The sequence below is a fragment of the Hemitrygon akajei genome, chromosome 4, assembly GCF_048418815.1.
Source record: "Hemitrygon akajei chromosome 4, sHemAka1.3, whole genome shotgun sequence".
Lineage (NCBI taxonomy): Eukaryota > Metazoa > Chordata > Chondrichthyes > Myliobatiformes > Dasyatidae > Hemitrygon > Hemitrygon akajei.
The window spans coordinates 135,032,061-135,058,970 of NC_133127.1; the positions used below are offsets into that span (position 1 = coordinate 135,032,061).

Below are 26,910 nucleotides of genomic sequence, written 5' to 3' on the forward strand. Positions count from 1 at the left end.
CATCTTCCTGCTGCCTTAACAGGGACAGATTTCCTTTTGTCCTCACCAACTACTCATGAACCTCCACATGCAGCACATCATTTTCTGCAGCTTCCACCGTCTTCAACAGGATCGTAAAACCAAGTACATCTTTATCTCTCCCCACTCTCTGCTTTCTGCAGGGATCCCTCCCTCCATAATTCCCTTCTCCATTATATTCCTCCCCACTAAACTTCCTGGCACATCCCTGCAAGCAGAAAAAGTGCTACACATGCTCTTCCCTCACCTCCATGTAGGCCCCAAACAGGTTACACAACACTTCACCTACAAATATATTAGGGTTGTCTATTGTATCTGGTGCTCCTGATGTGGCCTCCTCAACATTGGTGAGACCTGATACAGATTGGGAGAGCAACACCTCATGTTCTATCTGTGTAGCCTCCAACCTGGCAGCATGATCATTAATTTCTCTAACTTCTGGTAATGTTTCTCACTTCTTCCATCCCCTATTCTGGATGCCCTCTCACCTTTCCTCTTCTTACCTGGGGCCCCTCCTCCTTCCCTTTCTCCCATGGCCCACTTTCTTCTCCTATCTGATTCCTTCTTCTCCAGTCCTTTACCTTTTCCATCTATCACCTCTCTGCTGCTTATCTCCTCCCCCAACCACTTGGCTTCACCTATCACCTTCTAGTTTGTACTCCATCCTCCCTACCTTTTTATTCTGGTGTCTTCTCCCTTCCATTCCAGGCAATCGTTAATTATTTTCCTAGATGCAGCCTGACCTGATGAGTTCCTCCAGCATTTTGTGTGTGTTAGTCAAAGCTCTGTACTGTTATCACTTGTATACTTAATTCACTCTGCAATGAAGGCCATTTCTTCAATTTTTGAAAGTCTTTAACTTCACGGTTGCAAAAACTGATAATTTGTAATACTGCTGTTGATAAAAAATCTTGTTATTTAGTTCCAGGTGTAACTGGCTTCCTCATGGTATTGGTGCTTTTTTTAATGTGTACATCTTCATCATATTCTCTAAGGTAAGAACAAACTCTGGCAATATTTTCTGAATCGCCAAGTTAAAATATGTGGATTTTATTTATTATTAATATTATTATTTCTCTTTTTGTATTTGCACAGTTTTTTGGTACACTGATTGTCTGTCTTATTGGGAGTAGTCTTTCATTGATTCTATTATGTTTCTTATATTTACTGTGACTGCACACAAGAAAATGGATCTCAGGGTTGTGCATTGATAGTAAATTTACTTTGAGCTTTGAATAATATTGAAGGCGGCTTTTTTTTCTTTCTCTATGGGTTGGGTGCTATTACTGTGTACTGATTTCCCTTATGATTTGCAGGTACTCAAACTATGACATCTTTTGGTATACACACAACCTCTTCATTGTCTTCTATATTTTACTTCTGCTTCACGTGACTGGGTAAGTTATTTGAAGTAAGATTTTTTTCCAAGAAAATTTTCAGCAAACATACAATAGCTTACTGTGCTTTATCAGTATGAAACTTACAGATACTTAAGATTTCAAAGTCTAGAAATTGTTCTCTTTGATTTTGCTGTTGAGACAATTACTTAAAGAGCAAGAATTTCACCAATGTAATTAGCTTTCCCATTGTTACAGTGCAGCTGAAATTCAGTTCATTGTCAATTAACGGTGCACATTTATATTGCCAAATGAAACAATGTTCCTTTACAAGTTGCAAGTTTGTCAGCATCTTGCTCAGCAATTCTGCTCTTTGTGACCAGCAAGGACATACCAGCAAGAAGACAACACACTTTTAGCACAAATAAATCCTGGTGCAAGATGACTGGTTGCTCTGAAGGTGGGAGGGAGTGGGAATTGCTCCCAAAGAGTTGGAGAGACAGATAGATTTGTATAGAAGTGTCTGCAGTGGTATGTTCTTTATACAGAGACCTTGTGGTGCTACAGCCAGACCAATCTTACAGGGGATTGCCAGGCAGAGTCCATTGAGATACAGTGTTATGAGAGCATAGTCTTTGAATTCAGGGGTAATCAAATTCTGTGTTCTTGTGTATCCGCTCTTATGCTAAAAGAAGTGTGTGTTCTTTTCTTGAAATATGAGGTTTAGATGATCTGTCTAAAACAGCAACAAACACAAGTTTTCTGATGAGGCAGACATTTGAAGCTGCAAACACGAGGAAATCTGCAGATGCTGGAAATTCAAACAACACACACAAAATGCTGGTGGAACACAGCAGGCCAGGCATCATCTATAGGGAGAAGCACTGTTGACATTTTGGGCTGAGACCCTTCGTCAGGTCTAACTGAAAGGAAAGATACTAAGAGATTTGAAGGTAGGAGGGGGAGGGGGAAATGCAAAATGATAGGAGAAGACCGGAGGGGGTGGGATGAAGCTAAGAGCTGGAAAGGTCATTGGCAAAAGTGATACAGAGCTGGAGAAGGGAAAGGATTATGGGACGGGAAGCCTAGGGAGAAAGAAAGGGGGAGGGGAGCACCAGAGGGAGATGGAGAACAGGCAGAGTGATGGGCAGAGAGAGAGAAAAAAACAAACAACTAAATATGTCAGGGATGGGGTAAGAAGGGGAGGAGGGGCAGTAACGGAAGTTAGATAATTCAATGTTCATGCCATCAGGTTGGAAATATGATCAAGGGGTAAATAAATGGAGGTATCAGAGAGTTGTCGCTGTGCCTCAGCCAGGTAGAGGTAGAGGTTTTGAAGCTGCAGTGTGGAATGATATTGAAGCGTATTTCCATAGCTTCTAAAGTTAAATTGGAGCTTACAGAAGATCTACAATCTTAGTGAGTTCACCGGATATGATTTGAAAGTTGTTGCTTTAAGTGACACTGTTTCTGGGAATTTTATTAACCTAAATTCATGAATAAATATGACTTTTTCATTCAATGAGATTGATAAGCTAATTGCAAATGATCTTTGCATATTGTATTGTATTGTCAACAAGGTCACTGGAGAGGTACTGAAGCTGATGGAGCTAGAAGTATTTTATTCAACAAAAACAAGCCTCATGTTGAGACACATTCCGAGGAAGAGGTCTCCCGACCCAATATTACATGACATTTTTATATGCTAAAGATCAAAGGCAATAAATAGCAGGACAATTTTGTAGTTACAATATATTTACATTGATTACATATAGTTTTCAGACATTTCCATCTTCACACCAATACTCCACATACCCAAAATGGATGTTAATCAGCATTGTCTGGTTTGCAATCAACTCTAGTGCACAGCTCTTGGAAAACTATTGTTCAGGGCTGATTTTCAGTTCAATCTACAATTCATGATCATGTCTGAAGATTGGTTGCTGGTGAAGTAAATATTTGCTATACACCCTAACAGTTGATAGCATTAAGTGAAATTTAATACTGGGTAAACGTACTAGGACAAATTAAATTCCCACCAACAATTGATGAGATGAGTTTCCTACTGTCCACTAAGGCACCCAAGAATATATACTGAAGGTAAACTGATTTTCAATAGTGTAACATATTTTTCAGAGTTGTGAAAATAAATTCCTACCCCAAGCCTTTAGTGCAATTTTGCTAACTGCAGGATCAACAAATAAAAATGAAAAGTGTTTGTTTGTGTATTCATCAGAAACTGGAATGCTGAATGAAGCTCCTTGCAAATAGTTGGCATTAACTAACAAAACTGTGGAATGTGCTCCTTTGGTAGTCTGCTCGTGAAGTTTTAGATTGCTAGTTCACATTTAGTGTTCTCCTCATCATGTGCACATTAATTTTTTTTTAGTAGTTGAGGGCAATGGCAAATGAACGTTGTATTACAGGTTAAGCACCCCTTTTCCAACATTCCAAAATCTGAAAACCTCCAAAATCTGAAATATTTTTTGAGTGCTGACATGATGTCACAAGAGGGAAATTCCAGAATGTGCTGGAAAGGTTCTCAGGCAATGTGCAGGTCTCTGTGCACCACAGACAGTTCTGAGAAGTGACCTCACAAATGTAACAAACAGAAGTTAATGAAAATTAGAAAAACACTGCATAAAGTGAAACATGAAGATCCTGAATGTGTATTAAAGAATGGATTTGCAATGTCAGAGTGAACATGTGCTAATCATGACATAAGCACAGATCTTTCACAACAAACTGAGAATTGAAGGTAACTAAATATTCAGCAGGCTGGTTGCAGAAATTTAAAGAAAAAGCACGACATTTTATTTAGAAATAGAAACATAGAAAACCTACAGCACAATACAGGCCCTTCGGCCGACAAAGTTGTGCCGAACATGTCCCTACCTTATAAATTACTAGGCTTACCCATAGCCCTCTATTTTTTCTAAGCTCCATGTACCCATCCAAAAGTCTCTTAAAAGACCCTATCATATCAGCCTCCAGCACCGTTACCTGCAGACTATTCCATGCAGTAAAGATTTGTGGTGATGAAGTGTCTGCTGATCACAAGGCTGCAGAGAAATTCATTGATGAGTTTGTGAAGATTGTCACTGATGAAAAGCTAACACACAGAACTGTATATATGTGTGATGAACAAATATAAGACAAATATTGTTAACCGGTAGCACATTAATTTAGTCCGGAATGATGACGATGCCGAACAGCCACTGACTGTCAACCAGGGCAGCCACGACAGTTATAGCTTACTTTCTGATGGTTCAATGTACATATTATTGTTTCCTACACAAAAATATTTAAAATATTATATAAAACTCCCTTCAGGGTATATGCATAAGCTGTATATGTAATGTAAATAGGTTTCGTGTTTAGACTTGGGCCCTATCCCCAAGGTTCCTCATTATAAAGATGCAAATATTCTGAAATCTGAAAAACACTGAAATCTGAAACACTTCCGGCCCCAAACATTTTGTATAACGGGTGGTCAACCTGTAATTGGCCGTCAGCCATTCACAGACTTCTTGTTGTTCTTTGCATGCCAATTTGTTATCAAATATTCAGCAGAGTATTAAAATCAAAAATTTATTGTTGATGGAACTGATATTAACATACAGAAAATGCTGAATAGCCGTGGTAGTTTTTGTGGAGGGACTTTGACCTGTAAAGAACTATTTCTTTTTTTTGTAGATGCTACCTGACTTGCTGAATGCTTTCACTCTCTTTCTGTTTTTAATTCAGTAGAGTGTAGTGCCTCAGGAGGACACTAGGGAATTGGGTAAACAGGGTAAAAAATTAATATTTTATCAGTAAATATGTTGAAGATTTTTGAATAAGTAAGAACAAAAATACTTCCTATTTTTTGTAATCTGCTCTTCTCCATTCAAATTAATATTCTAGCTGTTCCTGTGAAATTGTCTACAGGTTTAAGAGGCAGGTTTGGCAGTGTAAGTGCTGAGAAATTCAAAATGTTGTATTCTCTTATTGGATCCCTACAGGGTCCAACATGCAGATAGGAAGGCATTAGCAGAAGCTGGCTTGCAACTTTGGGATTTTCAGAATTACAATGAAATTCCAAGCTTCCAGTGATGCGATGAATGCTGAAGGTTCATTATAAAACTACCAGCATGTGTAGCCCTTCTCTGGTTCTTTGTTCTATTGAAAGCCGAAGTGATTTGCCTTGTTTCCAGTGTGTACAGGCATAAATATGTTGCAGAAGAGAGAATGGAAATTGCTTAGAAGGAAATACTAGTCAGACAAACTTTTCTGCACTTGCCATGCAATCTGTCAGTGTGGTTAATAGAGGAAATGTTAAAATCCTGGCCTGCACTATCTTCAGTTCTTTTAGTTGTATTTACTTACTATGTTGAGCTTGCTGCTTTTCTTCCCCATTGTTTGGAAACTATTTTTCTGTCGACTGTAAATTCTTGCATCAAGGATTTGACTGCCTTTTATACCACTGATTCAATCATTGGTAAAGTGATTAATCTTACCTTGGTAATAATGAAGTATTCCAGGCAACATCCTGTTGAATCCTTTCCCTTGCATGACCTTTCTGGTAGTTGTCATTGGACTGTGGTTAGGACTGGGATCTCCTTCCCCCTTGTAAATTGCAAAGCACTGAGATTAGACACAGGAAGCCTTCTAATCTTGTCTGATAAAACAGTCACATATTAGGTATGGCATCTTCACCATTCTGGAATAAAAGCAGAAAGCTCTGGAAATGCTCAGTCGATCATGCAATATCTGTGGAGAGTGAAACAGAAGTTTAATATTAATTTTCTAACAATTCCCAGTTCTAATGAATAGTCATCAACTCGGAATGTTAACTGTGTTTCTGTCTTCATAGATGTTGCCCAGCCTGCTGAGTATTTACAGCATTTTCACTTTGTATTTCTGACTTCTAGCTCTTACAAGTTTTGTTTTTGCTTTTAGTGCTATATCCTCTAGTTTTAGTCTCCCCTACCTTTAGAAAAAGACCGTGACCATCCACACTACTTAAACCCTAGAATTGTCTGTAGGGTCACCACTTACTTAGTTGGGAACAACCCCAGCCCGTCCAATCTCCTTGAAACCCTATAGTGAATTTCTCCTTGAAATTAAAACCCTATAGTGAATTTCTTCTGCATTCTTCCTAGCACTACCACATCATTTTTATAGCGATGTGACCAGAAATGCACACATTATTCAAGGTATGTTGTACAGTTGCTCCAATTCTTATTCTTGATACTTCTGCCTTTGAACACAACCAAACAAAATACCTTCTTCACTACTCTATCCACCTTCAGAAAGCTATGAACTGGTACCCTAAATCCTTCTGTACATGAATATTACTAAGGTCCTTGCCTTGTATTCTGTATATCTGGTCTTTGTTAGACTACACACAATGCATTACTTCAAACTTGTCTGGATTAAATTCAATCTGCCATCACTCTTCCCACCTTTCCATTTGACATGTCTCCCTGTGTCCTTAGACAATCACCTTTACTATCTATAACTTACTTATCAGCCTACAGACATTCTTATTCAAGACATTTATATACTTGACAAACAACAAAAGATCTCCGGACCAGTCTCTGCAGTACGCCACTTTTTACAGACTTAGTCAGAAAAGCAACCCTGCACCACTTCCCTTTGCTTCATATCGCCAAGCCAGTTATGGATCCACCCAAAACATCTTGGATTCCATGTGCTCTCACTTTCTGGACCAGATTACTTTGTGGGTCCTTGCCAAAAGCCTTGCTAATATTTTCGTAAACCACATTTCTTGCACTGCATTGCTCAGTTTTCCTTGTGAATCGCTCAGATTTGAGATGCAGGGATTTCCCATACAAAGTGCCATCTAATCAGTATCCACTTTTCAAAGAGATCACATATCCTATACCTGTTCATAGTGGTGGAGGTTATCAAGAGTGCCGCATGTACAGATGGATGAAGGAAGGAGAAATAGGGAGAAGTTAGCTCTTTGGTAGACAAGCAGGCTGAAAAGATAGACTTAATGGGGCACTCCTGTTTGTAGTTTATTGAGACGAGCTCAAAAGAGGCTGGGGGAATTAGATGGCTGGAGGCATTGGAGGAAATGAGGTCAGTGACTGTCTGGAAAACAAAACCATCATGTTATTTATGTGTCAGCCCTGGTGCCGTAATTCTGAGTCAGAATCATGGGATCAGCTCTCACTCTTAAAACTAAAGCAAACTATCTAGACATTTCACTGCTGATGGAGTGCTAGATAGTTGTAGATGCCATCATTCAAATGAAACTTTAAATCAAGATTCTGTCTATCCACAGGTTCCATGGCATTCTTCCAAGATGAACTAAATACGCCTCTGTGGTATCCTCCACTTGAATTAGTTATTTATGTAATATCACAATGTATTCTATGATTCCTTGCTCTGCCTGTATTTGTTGAGCCTTGATTTCTATGCCCATATAATAATGTTTCATTGCCTTTAAAGTATTTTGAAATAGTGCTGAGATCATGGATCTAAATTCAAAGATTTGCCCTTTTTTCCTTAGCCTTCTAATATTGAAAATGGATTGAGTTATTAATTTCAAGACTTATTTTGGAAATTAGTCAAAATGAATAGAACCAGTGGGGCTGTTCAGAAGGACAGGGAAAGATAAATTTGGGTCAGTCTGTGCTGTTGCACATGGAGAATGCTTCATAATTGTCTAAATGGCATTTCCAGTACTTGTTCAAAGAGTGTCTTACAAATAAGAATCTTTTAGAACAGAACCATCCTGATAATGGAGAAATTTTAAAATGGCTATGTGTTAGTTGTCTTGAGATACAACCTCCGTAAAGCCATCATGGATGCCAAGAGACAATACAAGTCCAAAATCAAGTCCCAGATCAACCATCATTTGTGGCAGGGCTTACATTCTATAATGGGCTACAGAACAAAACTGTGCAGCATCACCAACAACAGTGCATCCCTTCCTGAATGCATTCTGTACACACTTTGAACAGAAAGGGATTGGAATGTTACCATTGGACAGCCGTCAATGCACCTGATATACAGTCACTGTTTAGATGTCTTCCAGGGAGTGAAACATCTAGCCCAGATGGTGTCTTTGGCTGTGTTCTTTGATCCTGCACAGATCTACTGGCGGGTTATTTGCAGACATGTTTAACCTCTCCCTGCTTTCCCCAAGAATCCCATCTGCTTTAAGAAAATCGCTATCATCCCAGTACCTATAATAAACAAAGTAATGATCTTTATGACATGCTTCAAGCAGCTCGTCACGACACATTAATTTTCTTCTCCCAGACAACCTGACCCACTGCAACTCACATATCACTGAACCAGATCCTGAGCCGCTACTTCTTCAAAGAAACTCAGCATGTCCCCCTTGAACTTCGCCAAATTTTATTGAAGCCCCATGAAAATCCTATCCAGATACACCATGGCTTGGTATTGCAACTGCTCTGCCCATGACCACAGGACCTGCAGAGAATTGTGGACATCGCTCAGCACATTATGAAAACTAGCCCTCCCTCCATGGATTCTGTCTACATTTCTCACAGCCTTGGTATAGAAGCCAAAGTAACCACAGACCCCACCACCTCAGACATTCTTTCTTCTCCCCCGTACCACCCCCCCCCCCCCCCCAAATCAGGAAGCAGATACAAAAGCCTAAAAACAAACTATCAGGCACAAAGACAGCTCCCATCCCACTGTTTCAAGACTATTGAGAGGACCTCTTGTATAAGATGGACTCTTAACCTTACAATTTACCTCATTATGTCCTTGTACCTTATTCTCTGCCTTCACTAGACTTCCACTGTCAGATTTTATTCTGCCTTCCATTATTGTTTTCACTTGTACTGCCTGAATGCACTGTTGGAATGAAATGATCTGTACGGATGGCATGCAAAACAAGTTCTTCACTGTATCTGGGTACATATGGCAATAATAAAGCTACTTACCAATTCACTTTATTAATGTCTCCAATAATATTTACTGAATGTCTGCAGAGTATGAAGAGCCTTTCTTAAAAACAATGGCCTGTGGTTTGTTTTACAGCAGTTTAAGCCTGTGAATTACTTTGGAGTTGGGTTTGATCTCTTCCCCTCCCCCTTTCTCTCTCCCTCTCTCTCGCCTGTCCTCTCTCTCCTCTCTCTGACCTATTTGGCCTATGTAGTATTGGTTGTAAAAAAGAGGTTGTTGTTTGCAGGAAGTTATCCAATATTGTCTTGGAAGATCCTTTGGAATAAAAGAAACAGTTTTGAACAAACAAACCAGCACCAAAAATGAGCCCATTGTAATAGTCTCCAGGTTCAGGGATCTGATCATAGCAGTACTTGTGTAGGACTTTTAAAGTAGCATGACATCATTTGATCTGTTGTATGAGTACTATCAAATAAATCTGAAACAGAGCGACTTGAAACTTTAATCAAAACTCAAAAAGGTTGGTTCTAAGGAAGGAAAGAACAGTGAAAGAGAAAGCTTTAGACTAGAGCATATGCTTTGACAGTTAAAAGTACAGTGGTGTAGTATGTAAATTCAGGAATGCTCGAGAAACACGAATTAGAATCTTTGAGTCTGAAGCATTGTAGAACTGGAGGAGATTAGAGAGTTAGAAAGCTGCATTAAGAAGAAACAATATGAAAACAATTTTAAACAGAAGTTTGTTTAACTGGGCACCTGTGTAAATTAGCAGGACAATAGTGATGCTTGAACAGGATTTAATGTGAGTTAGGACAGAAACAGTAAAGTTTTGTATTAATGTCATTTTGCATTATGACTTTTGGAGATGGAATAAACTGCAGAAGAATATTCTCTAATTTTCAAGTTGATTAACATAGCTACTTATTACTGAGAGAAAACAACAATCATCTGTGTGGAGAGAAACGGGGCAACCAGGCCAGCAGGAAGAAGTCCTTGAACAACTAGCGCCAATGTATTACTTGTGAAACCAGAGGACCCAACACACCTTACCACTGTTATACCACCGTTTTGAATGTTTAACATGCCATCCCACGCCTACACTTAAAGTTTGAACATCTGACTGTTCCTTTACTCTCAGCATATAAAACCTGTGCCAACAAACTGGCAGAGGTGCTCAAGGACATCTTCAATCTCTCACTACTGCAGTCAGGTTCCCACCTGCTTCAAAAGGACAATAGTTATACCAGTGGTCAAGAAGAGCAGGGTGAACTGCCTCAACCGACTGTCATCCAGTGGTATCCACATCTACTGTGATGAAATACTTTGGTTGTGGCTAGAATCAACTCCGACCTAGATAGATAGATAGATAGATACTTTATTCATCCCCATGGGGAAATTCAACATTTTTTCCAATGTCCCATACACTTATTGTAGCAAAACTAATTACATACAATACTTAACTCAATAAAAATATGATATGCATCTAAAATCACCCTCTCAAAAAGCATTAATAATAGCTTTTAAAAAGTTCTTAAGTAGTTTACTTAATTACATTGAGTCCTAACCCCGGCACTTTAACATATCTTACTCCTGGCGGTTGAATTGTAAAGCCGAATGGCATTGGGGAGTATTGATCTCTTCATCCTGTCTGAGGAGCATTGCATCGATAGCAACCTGTCGCTGAAACTGTTTCTCTGTCTCTGGATGGTGCTATGTAGAGGATGTTCAGGGTTTTCCATAATTGACCGTAGCCTACTCAGCGCCCTTCGCTCTGCTACTGATGTTATACTCTCCAGTACTTTGCCCACGACAGAGCCCGCCTTCCTTACCAGCTTATTAAGATGTGAGGCGTCCCTCTTCTTAATGCTGCCTCCCCAACACGCCACCACAAAGAAGAGGGCGCTCTCCACAACTGACCTATAGAACATCTTCAGCATCTCACTACAAACATTGAATGACGCCAACCTTCTAAGGAAGTACAGTCGACTCTGTGCCTTCCTGCACAAGGCATCTGTGTTGGCAGTCCAGTCTAGCTTCTCGTCTAACTGTACTCCCAGATACTTGTAGGTCTTAACCTGCTCCACACATTCTCCATTAATGATCACTGGCTCCATATGAGGCCTAGATCTCCTAAAGCCCACCACCATCTCCTTGGTCTTGGTGATATTGAGACGCAGGTAGTTTGAGTTGCACCATATCACAAAGTCCTGTATCAGTTTCCTATACTCCTCCTCCTGTCCATTCCTGACACACCCCACTATGGCCGTGTCATCAGCGAACTTCTGCACATGGCAGGACTCCGAGTTATATTGGAAGTCTGATGTGTACAGGGTGAACAGGACCGGAGAGAGCACGGTCCCCTGCGGCGCTCCTGTGCTGCTGACCACCGTGTCAGACCTATAGTCTCCCAACCGCACATACTGTCTATCTGTCAAGTAGTCCACTATCCAATCCACCATGTGAGAGTCTACTCCCATCTCCGTTAGTTTGTGCCTTAAGATCTTGGGCTGGATGGTGTTAAAGGCACTAGAGAAGTCCAGGAATGTAATCCTCACAGCACCACTGACCCCATCCAGGTGAGAGAGGGATTTGTGCAGCAAATACGTGATAGCATCCTCCACTCCCACCTTCTCCTTATACGCAAACTGAAGAGGATCCCGGGCGTGCCTGGTTTGTGGCCTCAGATTCTGTATTATCAGCCGCTCCATGGTCTTCATCACGTGCGACGTCAAGGCAACAGGTCTGAAGTCATTCAACTCCTTTGGTTGTGGTTTCTTCGGTACCGGGACAATACAGGATGTTTTCCACTGTCTGGGTACTCTTCTCTGCTCTAGGCTCATGTTGAAGATGCGCTGTAGTGGTTCTCCCAGCTCAGTTGCACAGGCCCTCAGTAATCGTGGGGAAACTCCATCCGGTCCAGCCGCCTTGCTGGTACAGATCTTCCTCAGTTGACCTTCCACCTGTGCAGCCGTAATCCTGGGCGTGGGCAAGGTCTCCTGTGAGTGGCTATTTTCCTGTGAGGGAAGTAAGAGGGAGGACGGGTAGAAAGACAAGCCTGGTCTGGAGTTCTGCGGTGAGGATGAGATTGTGCTGTCGAACCTATTGAAGAAGTTGTTCAGCTGGTTCGCTTTCTCCACATCTCCACTTATGTTTGCCCCCCGCTTTGCACCGCATCCGGTGATGATCTTCATCCCATCCCACACCTCCTTCATGCTTTTTTTTCTGCAGCTTTTGTTCTAGCTTCCTCCTATACTGCTCCTTTGCCCCCCTTATCTGTACTCTGAGTTCCTTCTGAACTCTTTTAAGCTCCAACCGATCATCATCTTTAAAGGCCCTCTTCTTCTGATTTAGGAGGCCTTTGATGTGACTAGTGATCCAGGGCTTATTATTGGGATAGCAGCGAACAGTTCTAACAGGAACAACGACATCCACACAAAAGTTAATATAGTCCGTTGTGCATTCAGTGACCTCCCCAACGCCCCTACAAAGCCCCCCTTGCAGTTCATCCCAGTTAGTAGTACCGAAGCAGTCTCTCAGGGCCTGTTCAGCTTCAGGAGTCCACTTTCTAAAAGAGTGTGTAGTAGTGGGATGCCTCATCACAATTGATTTATAACTGGGCTGTAACAAAACCAGGTTGTGATCAGCTTTCCCCAGTGCAGGCAGCGGGGATGCACTGTATGCATCCTCTATGTTTGCATACAGTAGGTCAATAGTCCTATTACCCCTGGTGTAACAATCCACATACTGGGAGAAAGCAGGTAGTGTCGTGTCCAAAGTCACATGGTTGAAGTCCCCTGTAATTAACACCAGTGCCTCAGGGTGCTGTGTCTGAAGCCTAGCAACAGCGGAGTTAATGACGTCATACGCTACCGTTGCGTCGGCACGCGGCGGGACATACACATTCACCACAATGACGTTTGCGAATTCTCGCGGCAGATAATATGGACCTAAACAAGGACTTGGTCCTGCTGCACACATTTTATCACCACATTTGGTCTATAGCAGGTGCAAACTCACTCGCTCTCCATTTGGTCTTGGATTGCCTGGACAATAGTAATACCCATGTCAGGCTGCTGACAATTTGTTCTGCTCAGTGTTCATCATTATACCCTCAGTTCTAATCAGCAAGCTTCAAAATGTGAGCCTCTGTACCTCCCTCTGCAACTGGATTCTTAAGTAAGGGCTCCATGGACCCCAGGTTGGGAAACCTTGACTGTGTTGCTAGGCACAGCTCAAACACCATCTATAAATTTGCTGATGACACAATTGTTGTTGGCAGGATCTCTATGGTGATGAGAAGGAGTTCCAAAGAGAGAGAGATCAGCTAACTGAGTGGTGTTATAGCAGCAACCTTGCACTCAGCATCAGTGAGACCAAGGAATTACTTATGAACTTCAGAAAATGGACAGAAGTGGAAAGGGTGAGGATTTTCAAGTTGCTGGGTGTCGACATCGCTGAGGATCTATCGGGGCCTAACGTATTGATGCAATTACAAAGAAGGCATGACAGCAGTTATATTTCATTAGGAGTTTGAGGAGAATTGATCTGTTAACAAAGACACTGTGGACAGCATTCTAACTGGTTGCATCACCATCTGGTATGGAGGGGTCTCTATGCAGGATTCGAAAAAGCTGCAGAGAGTTGTAAACACAGCCAGCTCCATCATGGGCACTAGCCTCCCCAGCATCCAGGACACCTTCAAAAGCCGATGCCTCAGAAAGGTAGCATCTATTAATAGGGAGACTCACCACTCAGGTCATGCCCTCTTCTCATCAAGGAGGAGGTACAGAAGCCTGAAGACACACATTCACTATTTCAGGATTAACTTCTTCCCCTCTGCTATCGATTTCTGAATAGACAATGAACACATGAACACTACGCAAGTATTTTCCCTCTCTTTGCACATTTAATTTTCTTTTCTTATATAGTATATACTTATTGTAATTAATAGTTTTTATTACTATGTTTTGCAATGTACTGCTACTGCAAAGCACCACGTTTCATGACATATGCTAGTGTGATTAAACATGATTCTGAGTGTGACCTGGTTAATTTACGGGTTGGGTCAGTGGTGAGGAAGGCAAATGCAATGTTAGCATTCTTTTCAAGAGGACTAGAATCTAAAAGTGAGTGTAATGCTGATACTTTATAAGGCATTGGCCAGACTGTAATTGAAATATGGTGAGCAGTTCTCAGCCCCTTATCTAAGAAAGGATGTGCTGGCATTGGAGAGAGTCCAGAGAATGTTCATGAGAGTGATCCTGGAAATGAAAGGGTTAACATTTGAGGTGTGTTTGATGGCTCTGGGCCTGTATTCACTGGCGTTTAGAAGAATGAGAGTGGGGGGGGGGGTGGGATCTTATTGAAACTTATCGAGTATTGAAAGACCTAGAAAGAGTGAATATGGAGAGGGTGTTTTCTTTAGTGGGATAGTCGATGACCAGACGGCACAGGCTCGGAATGCAAGGACATCCCTTTAGAAAAGAGATAAGGAGGATTTTCTTTAGCCAGAGAGTTGTGAATCTGTAGAATTCATTGATACAGATGGCGGCAGAGGCCAATTCAATGGATATGTTTAAAGTGGGGTTTGATAGGTTCTTCATTTGTAACGATATCAAAGGTTATGGGGAGAAGGCAGGAGAATGGGGTAGAGGAGGATAATAAATCAGACATAATCAAATGACAGAGCAGACACGATAGGCTGAATGGTCTAATTCTGCTCCTATCTCTTATGGCCTTCTTTGAATATCTTCACTGTGCAAGCAGAAAAAGCCATTAGAGGATTATAATATGGTCTTTGTGAGCTTGCTTGTGGTAATATTCAATCACTTTGCTTTCTTTTTGGACACACTGGAGTTTTTTTTAAAGAATCTACAACACTGTTGTATATTTTTAATGTAAAAGTAGGAATGCCTTGCTGAGAATTTGTATTTCTAAACAAAATCACCTGGGTAGAAGCTTGATAAAGACGATTATTTCTCTGTATGTTTGACTAACTGGATGCCATGGTTCTGTAAAGGGTGGCATCTGAACAGCATGTTTGTTAATGGTCCAGCAATTGTGAGATTGTTATACAGAGCAATATCAAAAGATAAGAATAACTGGTATCTTTAACTGATAATATTCAAAATGCTTTCAACTTGTACAATTATTGCTTTTATATGCAACCATGGAAATAACATTGACAGATTGTGAAAGATTCAAAATAGCCTTGAGTTTTCAATACAGGTATTTTTCTCAACACAATTAGAACAAACAGTTTGAGATTCTAACTGGATTTTGTAACAACAATGTCGTAGAATTATGACATTTGAAACAGAGCTCAAATAATTTGTATGTTCTGATTCTGTTGGGAATTAAACAATATGCATACAGATGAAGGGTCTCAACCCAAAATGTCAGCTGTTTTACTCATTTCCATAGTTGCTGCCTGGCCTGCTGAGTTCCTCCAGAATTTTGTGTGTTTTACTTTGGATTTCCAGCATCTGTAGATTTTCTTGTGTTTGCATATAGACTGGCTGTTTTGAATATTATTAAACAACTATTAACTGAGAAGGTGCTTATAAAGGAAGGGATGGACATTTGTTTGTGTATTCCTTATAAGGTTGAACCCAGAAGCAATAGTTTCTGGATGAATTGCATAAAGTGTGAAGTATACTACATGTTTTAGGATAAAAAGAAACTTTTATATCAATTTCTTTCAGGGGCATGTTGAAATATCAGACGAATTTGAATGAACACACCCCTGGCTGCATTGATCTGAATAAAACATTAATTGATGATATCCCTGTATCTGAATATCCACCAGAAAGCAATGTTGAGCCAGAGCCTGGGTTGGAAAACAACTTCCAGAGGATCTGTACTGAAGCCCCAAAATTTCAGTCTAATTTACAAGAGGTATGTAAGATTTGGGTATTTATACTAGCACATTCATAACCTAATTTTGCCTTATGATGAAAAATGTACAGCATAGCAATGGCCATGAAGCCTACTCATTTTATGAATCACTTCCCATTCTGCCTCATCTATTCTACAGCATAACTTGCTATTTTCCTTTTGGACCCCAGTTCATTGAACTAGTTTTAGCCACTTAGTCTGGGGGAAAATATGACAGGACAGAAACAGAATTAGAATCAGGATCAGGTTTAATATCACTGATGTATTACCTATGATTTTTCAGTTATTTTTGTTTTGGTTCAGTTTCAAAAATACTATTTCCCCTTCTAATTTGTTTTAAAAAGTTGTATGCATGCCCCTTCTTTCAAGAAATTGTACATGCCAAAGATTATTTCTGTTGTTTGATGCTTAGTGTTAAAGCACCTTTAAGTTCAAAGGTCTAATTTAATGTCAGAAATGTATACAATATACATCCTGAAATGCTTTTCCTTCACAAACATCCATGAAAACAGAGAAGTGCTGCAAAGAATGAATGACAGTTAAACACAAGAACCCCAAAGTCCCTCCAGCTCTCCTCCCTCCCGCGTATCAGCAGCAGTGAGGAACAATTTCCCCCTCCCCCCACCACCAGCAAAATAAAGCCAGCATCGGCACCGCCACCAAGCACTCAAGCGTGAGCGAAGCAATAGCAAAGACACAGACTTGCAGTTACCCCAAAGACTTCACATTTCACCCGGCATTCGGCATACCTCAGGTTCTCTCTCCCCCTAATAAGGGAGAAAGAGGTGGCTCCATTGTCCCAGCAAGCGGGAAGACATAACAGACAACTCGCTGGCTTACGAAGTTAGAAGTCTGTTACATTGCTTTTCTCGAGCTCTGTGCCTGAAGATCGCAAAGATCCCGGGTCTTCGGGCGCACAGCAATAGATTTTCCAACTCCCCATGACACCGATCCTTGATCTACGATCCCAGAGCCCCGACATCTTAAGCTTCCAAATCTGAGCCAGACTCTCAGGCTGAACCCTCGGCGTGCCGAACAAACAGCCAGTCCTGAAGCTCCGAGAATGGGTCCATTCCCGCAAAGAACCGAAGTCAGTGTGTAAGTCCATGTCAGGGTCTTCAAAAGAGCCCTGAAAAGGAAAAATAGAGATTAAAGATAGAAATATAACCAATTCTGAAAATGCAGGCAAAGGTGTTGCCAGTTAGCGCCATTTTAACTTCACTCCGCCTCCAGTGATCTACCTTCCGCAACCCATCAGGGCAGGAAATTCCAGAGATTCATCACCTTTTATGAGAAGAAATTCATGTACAAATCAGTTTTAAATGGCTGCTCTTCCCTCTTATCTTGATTGCTAATTCAAGGGTCCTTTTTTCCTGTGGAGGCAAAGGGTTGGTTGTCATTTTGGGTCAGAACTAAGAGAATAGAAGGAAGATAAGTCACTATAAAGAGGTGAGAGGGAAGGGTGTTTCAGAAGCTATTAGGTGATAGAGCAGGTTGGACCAGGTAAGGTAGGAGATGATGTGTTTTGAGTACAATAAGATACGCACAATCTCTACATTTCATATTTCCTTGCAATATTTCAGCCCATATAGACTATGTTGACCCAGGAGAGCAATCCCATTCTTCATTAACTTTCCATGTAAACTATACAGCACTCATTCCCATTAACCCCACTCACATTCTGCTGCTCACCTGGGGAAAATTTACAAAGGTTAATTAACCAAGCAACCTGCAAGTCTACGGATCAAAGTGGGGGGGTGGGGGGGGGAACTGGAGTTCCTAGTGGAAGCTCGTGCAGCCTCATTGATAGTATGTAAAATCCATACAAACAATTCTGGAGGTCTGGATAAATTGAGGGACTTAAACTGTGAGGCAGCAACTTTACCTGCTGTGCATTGTACCACTTAAAGTTTCCATAATTAGCTTAACATTAGCAGAGAATGTGCTTCATCTTTCAACACTCCAAACTTAAAATTCAATCAATGTTTTGAGTCCACAACAGATGTGCAACTTTTATAATGAAATGCATTTGTTATTCAATGTTACAACTTAGATACTGATCACATAAATATCTCTAAAATTGACTAAGAATAATTTTTGTTATTGTGATTGCCATTCAAGAAGGCACCTTTTTTGTTCACCAAAAGCAATACGTACTTGTAATAATGACGAATATAAGTTTTGCCACTTTCCATTTAAATTATGAAAAATGCTCAACCTTGCTCAGATTTGACCAGAAGCTCATCACTGTTTAGGTGGAATTATGTCTTTGGGATGTAGATTTTTTAAAGCTCATGTTTGTAGCTGAAACTAACAATGAAATAATTGGATGAACTGATCTCCACACCTGGCTGGTCTTTTTTTCTAATCAGAATATTTTCTTTATTTTTAAGACATGGTTTTGGGTGTCTGGTCCTCTCTGTCTCTATTGTGCAGAAAGGCTGTATCGATATATTCGGAGCAATAAACCAGTTACCATCATCTCAGTGAATTCTCATCCCTGTGACGTGATAGAGGTACGAATGGTGAAAGATAATTTCACAGCAAGGCCAGGTCAGGTAAGTTCAAATAACAAATGAGTCATCATTTCTAAATACTTGCTGTTGTACAGACTTGTAAGATAATGGGGCTGAAAGAGTAATAGGCACAAATGAAAGGTATCCATCTGTATTGTTGTGGGACATGCTTTGGACACCAAATTTTCCTTCTTTTGAATGTAGTCAATATCATGCCTCGTTTTAAAATAATAGAGAGAAATCTGTATAGTTCAGACGTCAGGAGATTTAAATTAATGTTATACTCAAATAAACTCCCAATAGAAGGAAAACTAATGGTCATTTAATCTCCGAAATATTCACTGCAGAATTTTTCCAATGACCTGAATAAATCTTTTTGGAATACCACATGGACTACAAGTTTTACCGAGCAGGAAAAGATGTGTTAAAATAATGCTGAACTGGAGGAACCTGGCACGGAGCCTCAGAGAGAACTAGCACTGAAATTTTGCTTCACACAAAGAGCCAGACATTGTGTGTAATGGAATAGACCTTGTATACTTTGTGCAAAGACTTCATATTGGCTGAACAAACTGGCGAAATCAGATTGATTGTGGGATATTTGCAGAAAGGGGCCAGAGAGGACTGTGCCTAGCATTGTGGGCCTGGAGCATTGGAAACATCAGAAATCAATGTTCTGGAGCAATGATGGTTTATGGGGGAGTGTGTGACAATTCTCGTGTAGGACGTGAATGAGAACTTGGGCTGTCTTGACACATAGGAGATTGTGGGAGCTGGGCATGGGGTAAGAGTTGCTTTAGCTGAGTGATTTTGGGGTCAGCAACCGACAGGAAGCCATTTATTGAGTGAATCAGAAACTGTTGGAATGTTAAAGGATGTAAAACCGACTCTAAAAGAAGCGGAAACATAATCAGAATGTTTAAATCACAAGGAGCCGTGTTTCAGAATTTGCAGAAAATTACGAGGTTTTCAGATCATTGCAACAGAAATATCGAGTGTAAAATTTCCAAAGGACAACCAATAAAAAATGGATGGAAAAATAGTGGCTCCAGTATAAACAGGATATAAAATCAGCTACAAATTATTCAATCAGAAAACAAAATTATGCCAAATTATTGTAAATGAAGACAGCCAATTAAAACTCGGATTAGTGAAATGTAATCTGTCAAGTGCTGTAACATTTCACTGGGAAATGTAGTAGTTGATTATGCTTTGGTTTCCACAAGGAATTAATTTCAAAATTTAAATGTGATGAGTAAGGATTAAAAAAAAGTCTAATTGTCCTCATCTTTCTGGCAAGGGGTAGAAGACTAGGCTTGTGTTCAAATGGTTCTGGCTGATTCAGTCTGATTTGAGTGTTTAAGATGATTAATAGAAATAAAATGAATCGATTACCATTAATGTAGAAGTGGAGAAACATGGGAAGAGAGGGTATAGCATAAACATTTGCAAAGTTCTGTCAAAAGAGAATACGCAACAGGGGTGGTAGAAATTTATAACTCGTTGCCCAATAAGATGTTGGAGCAAAATCAAAAGTAAATGTGAAAAATAAGGGTGATACATTTTATTGAGGCTGTTGTATTAAGAGTTTGCAGATATGCAGGAAACTGAAAATAACATAAAGATTTAGCAAGATCTAATTGGAGAATGAAAGAGGATAAAGAATTTTAAGTCTTCATGATACTTGTCATATGGCCATGCCTTGGCTTTCTACACTTAGAGTGAATCGCAAGATTTGAATGTGATATTTAAGAAAGAAAAATCCAATTTTGTCCTAGTATTCCTCATAAACATCAATTATTTTTGGATTAATTAATTCTTTCTCTCCTCGCATTTTATTTAGTACATTGTTCTGCACTGTCCAAGTGTGTCAGCGTTTGAGAGCCATCCATTCACTCTCACAATGGTAAGTTCAATCCTTCCCATTACACTTTTTAAAGTCAGATTTTAAAGAAGCACCCTTGCTTTTGAATTGTTAAAAATGCACATTTTTCTGATCATCCAAACTAGAATTTAAATTTTGAGTATCTTGCTAGTGAAAGCTTTACTGCATCTTGAAGGATATTCTAATTCAAATTAGCCTTCAGCTGACATTAGTTGCAAGAACACTTTGTGACCGGAGTAGAAAATGGTGCTGCTGATTTGAAATATTTTTAAGAGTATTTGAACTTAATGGCTCCCTGTCTTCCAAATGAATAGTAGCAATGCAAATCATCCCAGAGTTGTGAACATAGATGGCTTTACTACATTGCCTTTATTGATTCTGAAAGAGAGCCATTTATGGATGGCCATACATATAAACAAGTTCCCACAGGTCTAAATTCAAAACTCCGCTGTACATTCATTCATACAAATGACAGAATTGTTTTCTTCTCTCTACATTTAATAATTGTACTTTCTTATCAGCCTTATGTGCCTTGAATGCCATTCATTACAATACTGGTTAGGTATGGTTACCATAGCCAGTGATTTTTGTGTGCTTTTGACGAATGGAAATAATCAATTTTTGAAAAAAAGACCTGTTTGCTACAAAGAACTCAGTTGAATTTTGAAGATCGTTTGAAGTTAACATTTCATTGGTTCTGATTAAGCATCATTGATCGAGCATGTTCACCTTTCTTTGCTCTCCATAGATACTGCCAAACTGGTTGAATATTTCCAGTATTTTCTACTTTTATTACAAATACCTGACTATTATAAGACATTTAGTAGTATTCTAGTCGGTGTGCCAGAAGGCTATATAGGTTTAAGTCCCACAGCAGAAACTTGAGCATTAACTCCCATTCTGAAACTACAAATTAGTACCAAGGGTGTATTGTAAAGGTTGAATGAGGCACTACCATCCCGGTTTATGTAAAAGCTGCCATTTTTAAAAAAAGGGTAATTATCAGTGTTATGGTGCATAGTTTTTCCCCACAATCAACACGGCAACCATATAGATTATCTGGTCATGTTATTACTGTTTATGGGTGCTTCCTTTTCTGAAATTGATTGAAATTTTCTACAGTAATATCTGCACTTCAAAATAATGCCTTGACAGTGAAGAGCTCTAAGATGACCTGAGGCTTTAGAAACCTAAATTGTCTTTTTAATATAGTATTGGAAAGCATTATTTCATGTATTTGATCCAGGATATATTTTGTGACTGAACTTTTGAATACATGATTACAAATCTGTTAGAATGAGTGTAAGTCAATCTCCTGTTTCAGGGATAATGTGACATTTATATTTGCAGAGAGCACTAATGGTAGTTTTGTCAAATCATCACCAAAGAATAGGGGAATTTGAGTGTTATGTAAAAGCCTGTGTGTCATTTAAGTATGAATTGTTTCATCCTTTCTGTTAAAAATAATTTCTCAGTTTATCTGCACTATGATTCTATTGAAAAATGCAAGCAAAGTCTGAGATCAAAAAATTGCCAAAACACAGATAACTGTCTGTCATTTCTAGTGAAGCCCCAAACTAGTATATTGTTCAAGTATGTAGTGATTTGAAACAAAACCAAGGATTTTTAAACCATTTGGAAACACTCAATTAGAAGTGAAAACAAGTGAATTATTAAGCTATATCCTACGAGGGGTGATTGATAAGTTCATGGCCTAAGATAGAAGCAGTCAATTTTAGAAAACCTAGCACATTTATTTTTCAACATAGTCCCTTCCTAGATGTACACACTCAGTCCAGCGGTCGTGGAGCATATGGATCCCTTCTTTGTAGAAGTGGTCCACAGTGGGGTGATTCATAAGTTCGTGGCCTAAGGTAGAAGGAGATGAGTTATTAACATCAAACTTTCTGCATTATCACTCAAAGAGTTGAACTGCACGTGCATGTACGAGAGCTGTATAACTCATCTCCTTCTACCTCAGGCCATGAACTTCTCAATCACCCCTGATGTGGACCACCTGGAGGTTCAAGACGCTCTCATTACATGCACATGCAGTTCAACTCTTTGAGTGATAAATGCAGAAAGTTTGAAGTTAATAACTCACCTGCTTCTACCTTAGGCCACAAACATATCAATCACCCCTGCTGTGGACCACTTCTGGAGGTCCAAGACGCCGACTTCTACAAAGAAGGGATCTATATGCTCCACGACCGCTGGACTAAATGTGTAAATGTAGGAAAAATAAATGTGTTAGGTACCAGGCCACGAACTTATCAATCACCTCTCGTATTTGTATCCCAGTGGAATGATATTTGTTGAATTGTGAACATACAGTATAAAGCATAAGTAAATGGTCTTTTGTGCCTCAATGCGTCTCTCCATGATGTTTCTCAACGCAAATATTCCTTCTCTTATTCCTGAGCTTTTACGAAAACCAAACTGTTCCTCCAATTTCATCGCTGATTGTACCTTTCATTTTGCCCAACACTATTTTCAACAGCAACTTGACGCAGTGAGACATTATGCTTATCGTCCTGTGTTTGTTACATTTTATCGTCTTGGCTTTATTGGTAAGGCGATAAATACCGATTTGAGAAAGTCCTCCGGAAGATTTCCTGTCATATAACTGTTGTTTAGTATCGCTAAAAGGTTCGTTTTTCCCTTCGGACCAAGTGATTTCAGAATTTCAGTGGAAATCTTACCTTCACCGGCTGCCTTTCTGACTTTTAGACTCCAAGTCGCACTTTCCATCTCTGATGACCAACTACTTATGCTTTATTGACTATGAAAATGCTTTTGATAAAGTAAGACATGAGAAAGTAATAGAGGTGCTGAACAAGTACGATCTGGGATGGGAGAATGTGCAAATAATAAGGAACTTGTATTGGAATCAGAAAGTGGCGGTCAGGGTAGAAAATGAACTATCACCATGGGCATGTATTAAGCGAGGCATGAGGCAAGGCTGTGTTGGCTCGCTGGATTTGTTCAACTTCTACGGAGAATGGATTTTTCGGGAATGTGACCATCAGGGGACAGGTATTCCAATCGGAGGCTGGAAGGTGGATAACATCAGGTATGCAGACGACACCGCATTGTTAGCTGACAGCGAATGTGAACTGCGAATCATGCTGAATAAAGTGAATGAGAAAAGCCTTGAATACAGACTAAAAATCAACCCTAAGAAAACAAAATCGATAGTGGTAATCAAAACAAACACTAAAGACTCATTCATGATGGTATTTTTACAAGTGAATGGACAAGACATTGAATAGGTGCGAAAGTTTGGTTATCTTGACAGTTGTCTGACAGATGACGGGAGATGTGAAGTTGAGATCAGAAGGAGAGTGGGTATGGCTAAGACCCAGTTCATGAAGTTAAAAGATCTACTATGCAATCGGAAGGTAGATATCCACAGTAGAATCCGCTTCCTCGAGTGTTACGTCTGGTCATTGCTGAGGTATGGATCAGAAACATGGACCCTGATGAAGGATGACATGAAATGAATTAATGCTTTTGAAATGTGGTGCTATTGACGAATGTTGAAGATCAGCTAGGCAGAGAAAGTCTCAAATGAGAGGGTTTTGTCCGAAGTTGATAGACCACGGATACTGCTGGAGAAGATCATAAAGTTAAAAGTTGCTTATTGTGGACACGTTATGCAGAGAGATGACATCTTGTCAGACTTGCTATATGGAAAGGTGGAGGGAAAGAAAGGAGGAGGAAGGCAAATAACAACGTGGCTGGATAACATCAAGGATTGGACCAAGCTGGACAAGACCAGAGATGTTGTAGACAAGTGTTGGGACAGAGCAGCATGGAGGGAAATTGTCCGCCAACTGGAAATCCCAGATGCGACCTAATGACGAGGATGAACATACAGTATAGACGAACATACAGTATAGATGTGACAATTCATATGTTCAGTAATTTGACCTAGCTGTTCTATAATTGTCACTTTTACCTTTTAATATTGCAGCCAAATATGTATGCAAACAAAATCTGGCTTTGCTTCAGTGGATGTTGTGACTCGATATAATTTTATTCTTTACAAGCTATATCTGTAGTTTTACAATGCATGTCTAAATATAGGTTCTGACATTTTGAACACAGTAACTTCTGGATTTTTTTTTACTTTGGTCAAGAAGAACTGCAACTGACTAGTTATAGTTTTGAAATAAAATGGGCTGGAGAGAAATCTGTAACGCGAAATGTCATCCTATATTAATGTGCACGAGATATCATTTTGACAAAGGAACATAATCATAGGTATGCATGTGCCCTCATTTTGTCTGTCATCGTCTTCATTATATACAATGTCATATGACAGAGGTGACCATGTTTCATGACCAATTTTATTCTTGGCAAATTTTTCTACAGAAATGGTTTGCCATTGCTGCTTTCTGGGCAGTGTCTTTACAAGACTGGTGACACCAGCCGTTATCAATACTCTTCAGAGATTGTCCACCTGGGGTCAGTGTTCGCAAAACCAGGACTTGTGATAGGCACCAGCTGCTCAAACAACTATCCACCACCTGCTCCCATGGCTTCACGTGACTATCAGCAGGGGGCTACGCAAGTGCCTCACGCTGCCTAAGGGTGACCTGCATGCTAGTGGAGGGAGCAAGTGCTTTGTACCTCCTTTGGTAGAGATGTATCTCCACCCCGCCACCTACATTTTGCATATATAGGTATCAAAAGGATATTGTTCAATACTACTGTATATTTAGTGGTAAATTCTAACCTAGTAAGCTTTCACAAGCTGAAGAACAGCTACTGAAAAAGAAACACTCAATGACTTGTGATCAAAGGCCAACATTTCCTATGGTTTCTTAATAGATTAGATTACAGATCTAGATATATGAATGAATTTGAGTGAGCTGACTTAAACATAGTATCTGTAATGCTGGACTAAGCTGGACCTAAGATGCTGCTGAAATTCTGGTATGTTCTACTTGTACTAACAGTTAACAGGGTTTAGAAACTTCAAATGGGTGTTTACTTTATTCTTACAGTAAGCAATTCCCTGATATGCTGTATCGACACACATGGCAATATCATTATAACCATTAGCTTCTTTAAACTATGAGTTCATTTCTGAGATATTGTAACTTCCAAAGAGAATCAAGTACCTTTGAAACTACTTCATCAGAGACCCATTGCTGGATCTTGTATTTACTTATTGATCTGATTATAGAGGATTTCAGTTAAATGGGCCATCGGTTCATCAGTACAGCCACTTACTTGGATCAACTCTTAAAGAACAAAAACTAATTGAGAAAATAGCTGGGGTTCCCTTCATTTATTTAGGACACTATGCCAGTTAATGGGGGCAGGAGACTGTTGCTGAACAGTTTCTAACGTGTACTTGTTTGGCCATTAGACACTACACCGCGCTGAGAATAAACATTTCTTAAATACCATCAGTTGCATATATGTTCAAAAAGCCGTGATTTTTGTCACTGATAGCTGGCAAGAAATAAGCAGAAAGACAATTCAGAGCTCTTTTGCACACTGCATTTTCAAGCATCCAGGCTTAGAGATGCCAGAAATAACCAGGAGTGAAAATAAAATGATTTCACTACTTCAACAAATTAGAAACTACAAGGAATTTGAAGCTAACAACAATCGTCTTGAATGCTACAATGAAAATGAAGATTTGAAGGATGCAATCTTGAATAGCATTGTATGAAGTCATTCTATTATCTGCACTAGGAGTTTACACTGATTTTGTTCATTTACAGTCAATTAAAAGAATACGGCAGCGTACACTGAATTAATTTCTCTGATAATTATTAGGAACTAACATACAGTTTTATAGTACTGTAATAGTATTGGTAGTGATATAATTTTTGTTTTTCATTTAAATACATAATTTGTTACTCAGTTAAATGGTAGCTTGTCTTTTTATACCTTTATAACTATTTCTATGAAACCAGCTAATTGGTTTTAATTGGGCTAAAATATACTGGTCCCAATGTGTCCCAATGAACTGGAATCTACTGTACTTAAATCTTCTCATTCATTGATGCTTTTTAAAATTTCAGTAGTAGACTTCATTCATGATAATATATATTATCATGACCCAACTCCGCTCCTCTCTATGTAATAGTGGAAGGACCATAGACTGTTGTCCTTCCTCACAGAACTTCAGTATTGGTTACACTGAGTGCATCTCTCAGCACATACTACTGCAGCCTGGAGACTCTGCCAGTCTGTAGTATTCTGTTACAGATATCTTCCTGTGCTGGAAGACCAGCAAGATTTGGGCAGACCAATGGGTATCTTTCATTGAGTTGATGACCTTCCATTGGTGCTTGATACCTGTCTTGGTGTGTCCCATAGATCAGAGAGTCCTCTG

General features: G+C 39.7%; 1 protein-coding gene across 3 annotated transcripts in view; it reads left to right on the forward strand.

The window, feature by feature from the left end:
- The window catches only part of nox4 (NADPH oxidase 4), a 157,519-nt gene that overhangs the window by 57,268 nt on the left and 73,341 nt on the right, over positions 1-26,910 (forward strand). For all 3 annotated transcript variants that reach the window (XM_073043354.1, XM_073043355.1, XM_073043356.1), the window contains exons 7-11: positions 941-1,013; positions 1,335-1,415; positions 15,959-16,151; positions 18,545-18,709; positions 20,511-20,573. In XM_073043354.1, the coding sequence (XP_072899455.1) occupies positions 941-1,013; positions 1,335-1,415; positions 15,959-16,151; positions 18,545-18,709; positions 20,511-20,573 (575 nt within the window). The remainder of the gene's footprint in view (positions 1-940; positions 1,014-1,334; positions 1,416-15,958; positions 16,152-18,544; positions 18,710-20,510; positions 20,574-26,910) is intronic.